Source organism: Hipposideros armiger, unplaced genomic scaffold, assembly GCF_001890085.2.
Source record: "Hipposideros armiger isolate ML-2016 unplaced genomic scaffold, ASM189008v1 scaffold_28, whole genome shotgun sequence".
Taxonomy (NCBI): Eukaryota; Metazoa; Chordata; class Mammalia; order Chiroptera; family Hipposideridae; genus Hipposideros; species Hipposideros armiger.
This window is the reverse complement of record NW_017731378.1, coordinates 2254166-2263557: the sequence shown is the minus strand read 5'-3', so window position 1 is coordinate 2263557 and position 9392 is coordinate 2254166. Positions and strand designations below refer to the sequence as shown.

Below are 9392 nucleotides of genomic sequence, written 5' to 3'. Positions count from 1 at the left end.
CCACCCCTGATCCAGGTAGTCTTGAGAGCAGGAAGCCAGACTGGAAACAGTTTTCTAAATGTAACCAAGCCGAAGTGACAGAGACATTCTGGTGTTGTGGAAAGCTCCTAGCTTTGGAGTCAGAAGGCTAATTTAATCTCCAGATTTGCCAAATATAAGTTATATGATCTGGGAAATTCATTTACATTTTAGAGGTTCTCGTATATGTAAATGGGATAGAATGATCTCAAGAAAGATTGAGGGAACAATCAAATGCGATTATGTGGGTAAAAACATTTAGTCATTCAATCACACCCACTCACTCAACAAGCATTTGTTGGGAACTTACTCCATGCCAGGCTCTACTCTAGTTGCTAGACACATCAGAAGATAAAAGAGATCAATTCTCTGCCCTCAAGGTGCTTGTACTCTCATAGGGAGAAAAGATAAACAGACGATTAAATATACAATAGCATGTTAGGTGGTAATAAGTACTTCAGGGAGAGATTCAGCAGGGCAAGGTGAAAAGAGAGTGTTGGAGACAGGATTGGTTTCTCCTCATTCAATTGACTCATTGTCATTTGGTGCCATTTGTGGACACAGTTTGTCTCTGCAAGGGACTGGGATTGGGGGGAGGGGTGGGGGTGGGGTGGCATTAGGCATGGATGCCTGTTAGAAATCCTAGTGGACATGTGAGGTAGGCAATTGGAAATACAGTTCTGGAGTTCAGAGAAGTAGAAGCAAGAGTTATAAATTTGAGGGTCATCAGCTTATAGTGGGATTTGTGGGTGAGTAAGTGCAGGAAAAGAGAAGAAGTTCAAGGACAGAGCCCTGGTAAGTTCCATCCGGGTGATAAGGAGGAACCAACAAGCTCTTCCCTCTCCAAAGCGATCCCATGCTCGCCACATTCCTCTTCCTCTTTCATCAGATTAATGTCTTCTCATTCAGATCTCGGTGCTCAGTGCATACACTACTACTTCCTTCATTTTTTTTTTTTAATTTATCTAGCACATTGTACTGCGATTAAGGGGTGAACAGTAAGATAAATTAGTCTTGGCCTTCACAGAGTTTATCTTCTACTGGGAGAGACAGCCAGTAAACAAATACACAAGATAATTACAGACAGATAAGTCAATACTCTGACTGAAATAAACAGGAGCTAAGACCAGCAGCATAACCAAGGCCTCTTCAGATGAAGGGATCAGGCGAAGGCCTTCACGTGTAGTTGACCATTGTGCTAAGATCACAAGTATAAGATGAGCTGGGAGAGCATTCCAGGCCAGGAGAATTGGAGAGGGCTTGGTCTGTCCGGAGTGGAGACCTGGCAGTTCAGGCAGGGGCAGCTTTGAGGACACTGAGAACCCCGAAGGAAGGAAGTGCCTAAACTTCAAGTGAGGAGAAGAAACAGAGAGAACCCTGAAGATGCCATTTGGCCTAGGCCTGCAGTCATGTGCAGGGCTGGCGTTACAGGATTTGACCCTGGGAGGATGTCAGACAGGTAATCTTTCTACTCCAGCCTCCCCACAAGAGCCACAGCTCTGCCCAAGACTTAAGGTATTAGGAGGTCTATTAGTTTCCTATTGCCGTAGTAAAAAAAAATGGCCACAAATACAGTGGCTTTGAACAACCGAAATTCATTAACTTTCAATTCTGGAGATCCGAGTCTGAAATGGGTCTCACTGGGCTACCCTCAGGGTGTCGGCAGGGCTGCCTTTCCGGAAGCTGTATGGGAGAATGAGTCTCTTTGCCTTTTGCTGTTGTTCGAGCCTGCTAGTATTCTGTAGCCCCTTCCTCCATCTTCAAAGTCAGCAGTGACTGGCGAAGCCTTTCTCACATCTCATCACCCTGACTGTGCCCCTCCTGCCTCCCTCTTCCAGTTATAAGACACTTGTAGTGACACTGGGCCCACCTAGATAATCCCTCCATCTCCAGATCTGCTTTTTGGTAACCTTAATTTCATCTGCAAACTTCATTTCCCGTTGCCATGTGCCAATGCTGTATTTGCAGGTTCCAGGGATTAGGATGTGGGCATCTCTCAGGGTGCCGTTATTATACCAACCACAGGGGGAAACCAGAGTCTGATCGAGTTCAACTCCAACATATTCTCCAGCAAGCCCAGGCCTCTCTGACCCTCCAAAACTAAATTAAGGGACCCTGCTTGGTGGACCCATGGGGTTACCTCCATCACTCTTCCTCCAGTGTTGTGCTTGTTCACTCATCTGTATCTCTGAGGATAGAAACTGCCTTTTTCACTCTTGATTGCCTGTTTCTTCACGACAAGGTAAGCACCACATGGCCAGGGGTCTTTGTTGGTTTTAGTATAGATAAAAAATAACAACGTAAATAAAGCCTTCAGCCATTAATAGTAATTTATATAGACAGAGGATGCCAAAAAAATGTATACACATTTTAAGACAGGAAAAGGCTATTAAAATTGTAATACTCAATATATACCAATAACAAAAGATGAATATAAGTCATGTTTGACTTCTGCAGTTACAAGAGGTGCTCAAAGTCGTTACCATCAACATCCAGATACTTCTGGTTACTGCGAACTACTGCGTGAGCAACATTGATCGAAGTGTCCACTTGTATACATTTTTTTGGCGTGTATACACACACACACACACATATGTGTATGGTTGTCAGAAAAGTCATGATGTATTTTTTTTATATTTTTCATTGCAAAAATGCTTCATGACGTTTCTGACAACCAAATATATGTATACATATGGCATGGTCTCTAGCACAGAGTAGATGCTTAATGACACTGCTGTTACTATTACTCTGCTAATAATATTTATTGAGTCCTACTCTGTGCCAGGCACTGTGCAAAAGACCTTACATACATTATCTTATCTGACCCACACAACTCATGAGGAAGGAGCTGCTTTTTCTCCTTCCTATACAGAAGGAAACTGAGGATTAGAGAAGTTAATTAATTTGCTCAAAGTCAGTTGGCCTAAAAGGGAGTTTAACTTGTATTTAACATCATATCCCTCTGCATATGCTAAATGAAATAAGTCAGACAGAGAAAGACAAATACTGTATGTTCTCATTTATATGTGGAACCCAGAACACCAAACTCATAGAAACAGAAGTAGAATGGTGGTTGCCCAGGGCTGGGGGGTGGGAGAAATGAGATGTTGGTCAAAGGGTACAGACTCCCAGTTTTAAGAAGAATAAATTCTGGGGATATAATGTACAGCATGGTGACTATAGCTAACAATACTGTGTTATATTATTGAAAGTTGCTAAGAGAGTATATCTTAAATGTTCTCAACACACACACACACAGACACACACACACACAACTATGTGAAGTGATGGATGTGTTAACTAACCTTATTGTGGTAAACATGTCACAATATATACATGTATAAAGTCATCACATCGTATGCCTTACATGTACACAGTGTTATTTATATGCCTTTATATCTCAAAGAAGCTGGAAACATTTTTTTTAAACTTTATTGGGGAACAGTGTGTTTTTCCAGGACCCATCACCTCCAAGTCAAGCCGTTGTCTTTCAATCTAGTTGTGGAGGGCGCAGCTCACTGGCCCACGTGGGAATCAAACCTGCAACCTTGATGTTAAGAGCCTGCGCTCTAACCACCTGAGCTAACTGGCTGCCCCTGGAAACAATTTTTTAAATATCATATCCCTGTGACACTCAAGCTTCTTCTACTTGTGGTTTTGTTGAGAGGCACTGTACGCCCTCTGGCTTACAATTGCAAGGGAAGGAGTGCCAACCTCTGCCTTGATATACAGAGGGTATTCCCTGTTTACAACCACCTGAAGTTCAAGCAGTCAGGGAGTGTGCATCTCTCTCCTAGAGAATGGGAGTCATCTGTTTAACGTGAGCACGGTCCCCAGGAGAACTATAGGCACATTTGCCAGAGAAATGGGAAGACTTCTGCAGAGGAACAATTTGGGTTACCTGGGGACCACTAAGCCAAGCCTTCAGCAGTGACAGTAGATATTGTCCTAGATCAAGGACTTAATGTATGACAGCATTAGTGATGCTTTCTCAGCCTTCCCTTTTGACCCCTGCCTTCACACCTGGGGTGTCAGGATCTCATCAGAAAGTCAAGTGGCTTTTTTAGCTGCGGGGGTAAGGCAGCAGCCCTGTGGTACTGCCAACTTGGTACTTATCTTGGGCCAACTCTCCGGACAAAATGTGGGTCAGACTGGCCTGGCTATAGAGTGTTCGCCAATGTATTCAAGATGGAACAGCTATCTTTACTCTCAGGTTACAAAAACACAGGATTTACTTGGGAATGTTTGCTAAAGGCAGCAGGATGCAAAAGGAAAAGTCAGTAATAGGTTTGTTCATTCATTCATTCAACAAACGCGCCCCTATGCCAGGCTCTGTGCTAGAGGCTGGGGATTGTCCTGGAGGGCTGGGACAGTGTATCAAAAGAGTCTCCCAGCACCTACCACTTAGCACAGTGGCTAAGTGCACAACAGGCAAAGCAATAAGAATGGGAGATACAAAGACGGATTGTAGCAGCAATTGCAAAAGGATGTGAGAAGACTCAGGATTTGGAGCTGGGTTAAGCTACCTGGGAGGAGCAATAGCAGGAAGGCAGGTCACAAGGACATGCACAGAAGACAGTGGGCAGTGTGGCAGGGCTGCTCTGGAGTGAGGCATTTGGATTTTACGGAGTGCGTGAAGAGCCCCTGCAACTTTGTTGTTTTGCTTTAAACAACTTTATTAAGGTATAACTTACATATCATAAAATTCACCCATTTTAAGTGTACTTGGTCAATGATTTCTAGTAAATTTACCGAGTTGTGCAACCTTTCCCATCCTCCAGTTTTAGAACGTCCTCACCACTCCACCAAGATCCCTCATGCCCATTTACAGTGAATCTCCATTTTCACCCCCAGCCCAGGCCACCACTGTTTTGTTTTCTGTCTCTGTGAGTTTACTTTTGCAGGAAATTTCATACGCATGAAATCATACGATACATGGCTTTTTGGGTTTCTTTCACTGAGCATAGCGTTTTTGAAGTCCATTCGTGTTGTAGTGGGCATTAGTATTTTAAAGCTTTCTGTAGCTGAACAGTGTTCAATTGTACAGTTGCAATTGTACAATTGTACAATTGCATTTCATTTACCCACCCGTTGATGGGCATTTAGGTAGTTTCCACTTTGGGGCTATTATGAATAATGCTGCTATCAACATTCTTGTGTAGAAGTCTATTCTCTTGGGTAGGTACTCAGGAGTGGAATTGTTGGGCTGTATGGCACATTTACTGTTAACTTTTGGGGGACTGTTCTTAATTATTTTTATTTCTTTTTTAAAAGCAGTTTTATTGAGATATAATTTGTCTACCATAATATCCTCCTGCTTTAAGTATACAATTCAATAAATTTTGGTATATTTACAGGTTGTACAATCACCACAATCTAATTTTAGAACACTCGGATCATCCTGGGAAGAAATCTTGTCCTCATTTATAGTTGCTCTACATTTCCACTCCCAGTCCTAGGCAACCTCTAATTTACTTTATGTCTCTACATATTTGCCTTTCTAAACATTTCATATGAATTGGATCATATAATATGTGGTCTTTTGTGTCTGACTTCTTTCACTGAGTGCGGTATTTTAAAGGTTCATTCATTTTGTACAATGTATCAGTACTTCACTCCTTTTCATTGTCAAATGATGTTACATTGTATGGATATGCCCTATTTTGTTTACCCATTCACTGGTTGATGAACATTTGGATTGTTTCCACTTTTTGTCTAGTGCGAATAATACTGCTGTGAACATTCACGAATAAGTTTTTGTGTGGACATATGTTTTCATTTCTTTTGGGTAGATACCTAGAAGTGAAATTGCTGGGTTATTAAAGTTACATAGGTTTCAGGTGTACAATGTAACTGTATTAACAATTGTCACCCCAATAAACTTTAATTTTTTAAAGAAAAGAAATTTCTGGGTTATATATAGTAAGTATATATTTAACTCTTTAAGAAACTGCAAAACTGTTTTCCAAAGTGACTGCACCATTCATTTACATTCCTATTGGTAATATATGAGGGGTCCAGTTTCTCCCTATTCTTGCCAACACTTGTTATTGTGTCTTTTGAATTATAGCCGTTCTATGTGAAATGATAGCTCATTGTGGTTTTGAGTTGCATTTCCGTAATGACCAGTGATGCTGAACGTCTTTAAATGTGCTTATTAGCAATGCATATATCTACTTCGATGAGATGTCTGTTCACATCTTTTGCCCATTTTAAAATTGGGTTGTTTGTTTTATTATTGTATTGTAAGAGTTCTTGATGTACTCTGGATATATTTTCAGATATGTGATTTAAAATTGTTTTCTCCCAGCCTGTGGCTTATCTTTTCATTTTCTCAGTGGTATCTGTGGAAAGACTTTTCAGGAGAAAAGGGACAAGACGGAGCTGTGCTTCAGAAAGTTTGGCAGCAGTATGTGGGATGGATGGCAAGGGACAGAGAACTCTGTTTTAATACACCTCTTTAAATTGTAACCTAGGGAAGAAGCATAGGCCAAGTTTCTCAAAATTCTCTGGGAATCAAAGGGTTATAAGCAGCTATTTATTGAGGCCTGTTTACAGTCCAGTTAATGGGTAAACCAGAATCAGTGAAACTACTCAATTTGGGGAAGTGCAAAAACCTTTCAAAAGGGTTTCCTGCCGTTAGGAGAGGCAGAGGAACGGGGGACGAGAGATGAGTATTCCAGAGCTACGTGAATAATTTCTAGCTTCTGACGGGACGGTTCCGAACGCCCTTCCCAGGTGCTCTCACTCTGGTGTTCACAGGCGGGAAACTAGGAACAGCTGGTTCCCAGCCCTTGGGTTTTGACTGGCGAAGAAGCCAGGTTGTTGGGACAGGTGGGGCCCATTTCAGTGGTTTTCTTTGAAAAAGCCCAGCAAGATGTCAGGCCTGCTCTCAATCTTCCTCCGCCTCCTCCTTCTCTTCAAGTTGGTTGCCCCGGTGACCTTTCGCCACCGCCGCTATGATGACCTCGTGCGGACGCTGTACAAGGTGCACAACGAATGTCCCTACATCACGCGGGTTTACAGCATCGGGCGCAGTGTGAAGGGGAGACACCTCTACGTGATGGAATTCAGCGACTACCCCGGAATCCACGAGCCCTGTAAGCCCTGAGCGGTTCTTGGGAGTGTATACGGCAGGACCGTTCCCTTACAAATCCAGTAATCGTGGTGGCTTCTGGGGGAGGTCCACGGGCGCCTCCACCTGTAAAGTATCACCTCTTTCTCGGCCTGTGCTAAGTATTTCCCTACTTAGTCCTCAAACGACCCCTGCCTCTGGGGGGCTGCAACCCCAGTTCAGGCTCCAGGCCGTTACTCTTTGTTGGCTTCTGGTTGCTCAAGACCTTAATCGTAAAAGATGGGTCTCCTTCCCTGTTCCCATCCTATCCCCTTACTTCCCTCCTATTACCCACCCCCCATCCCTCTGCTGCTATTCTGTCTTTCCTTATCCAGTACCTCAGGAGACATAAACAGAAACCATTAACCTTTCTAGCTCTGTCAGGAACAAGGGATATATTTTTATGGAATGACTATTGGGTAGAGAAAAGTATCCTGGAGAGGGTTTGAGGTCTGGGGTATGAGTTTTATTCACTGGGTTATGTTTTTTGTTAGTGTGTTTCTATTGGAAGAGCAATTGGTGTTTGGATGAAAATTAGAAATTAGAGAAGGAAAACAAACTCACTCATAATCCCCCCACCACCACAGGTGACTATTGTTAACATATTGCTGTATACCCTTCCAGACTTTATTCAAGGTGTATTTAACCTCGCTTACACACACACACATAACTTCTTGTGTAAAATTGGAATCGTACTATAACTGCATTTCTCATTTCATAGCCTTTCATGAACGGCATCATGTCTGTAAATGTAGATCTACATCATTATCTTGGCAGCATAATATCTCATGAATGGTTGTATTTAACTGTTTATTGATAGATGGACATTTACGTTGTCTCTCATTTCTCACTGCTTTCCTTATAGCAATGGTAACATTCAAGTTATATGACTTCCTCCTTTAAACAGTCAACTTCAGACCTCTCCTATCCTTCCCACTTCCACGCCCTCCACCTCAGCCCAAATGCCATCACCGCCTGCCTAAATTATTGCTCTAGGCTCCTCACTGACCTCCTAACTCCCGACTGCTACCACTGAACCTCCCGGTTAGCACAGAAATGTCAGAATAATTTTCCTAAATATTGATATACTCTCCTCAATCCCTTGCTTGAAAACCTTCACTGACGACCTCATGTGCAGTGGATTCTGTCCATGATAGCTTCAGAATATCACACGGTGAGTGAGGAGGGTGCAGTGTGGGAGGTGGGTCACGGAAGGCTATGTGGTTAAGTGTGGACCAGGGCCTTGCTTTGAGCTGTATTTGCATAGCAAGCACCTGCTTTTACTCACGTTGTGTGTTCACTGTGGAAGCTTGTGGGTGCCACTGGACATTATAGGGTTAGCCTCTCACTCCATGCCCCCTTCTTGGGGCCCCCTCTACTTTCTCACATTCAAGCCTTTCTTGAAACTGTTTCATACTATTTAGCCCTCACTGATCCTCCTTTTCACTAATGCCTATAATTTAGCTGGTCATCCATTCACTCCTTTCATTCATTATTAATCCCATAAATATAACTGATTATCTACTCTATTCAAGCACCTTTTGTAGGCTCTGAATGTACAACAGAGAATAAAACAAAGACCCTGCCCTCAGGGGCTTAACTCTAGCTGGGCAAGCCTGGCAATACATGGGTAACTAAATAAATATATATTATATCAGATGAAAACAAGTGCCCTAGAGAAAAATAAACCAGGAAGGAGACACAGGGAATGCCATGGAGGACGGTGGATTGAGCGGGGGCGGGGATAGGAAAAGCTTCTCCGTAAGGTGATTTTGGGGCATGCAAATGGAGCGTTCCATACTGACATGGGGGAGGAAAACGCTGCAGGCAGAGAGAAGAGCAGGAACCTGCTTGGCATGTGTGAGGAACAGCAAGGAGGCCCTGCAGCTCCAGCTGAGTGAACAACGGGAGAGCAGTATGGTCAGGGAAACTGGGCAGGAAGAGATCCAACAGGGCATTATATATGCTTTTGTTAAGATTTTGGCTTTTCCTTTGAGTGAAGTGAGAAGCCACCTGGAGGGTTTTATGCAGAAAGTGTGACATGATCTGACTTAAAAATTTAAAAGATCACTCAGAACAGGGGTCAGCAAACTATAGCCCTAGAGCCAGTTACCTGTTTTGGTAAATAAAGTTTCTTTGAAACAGTCCCACCTATTTGTTTTTGTATTGTCTATGGTTACTTATGGTGACAGAGACAATATAGCCCACAAGCCCAAAGTATTTACTATCTGGTCTTTTACAGAAAAAAGTTTGCAGACCC

The 9392-nt window shown here is 42.9% G+C and overlaps 1 protein-coding gene across 2 annotated transcripts in view; it reads left to right on the top strand.

The window, feature by feature from the left end:
- Positions 1-6601: 6601 nt before the first annotated feature.
- CPN1 (carboxypeptidase N subunit 1) overlaps positions 6602-9392 on the top strand; it is a 29443-nt gene continuing 26652 nt past the window's right edge. Inside the window, exon 1 of one of the 2 annotated variants that reach the window (XM_019636255.1) lies at positions 6602-7118. In XM_019636255.1, coding sequence (XP_019491800.1) covers positions 6896-7118 — 223 coding nt within the window. In that variant the 5' untranslated portion in view covers positions 6602-6895. The remainder of the gene's footprint in view (positions 7119-9392) is intronic. The other variant, XM_019636253.1, reaches the window with a different exon arrangement.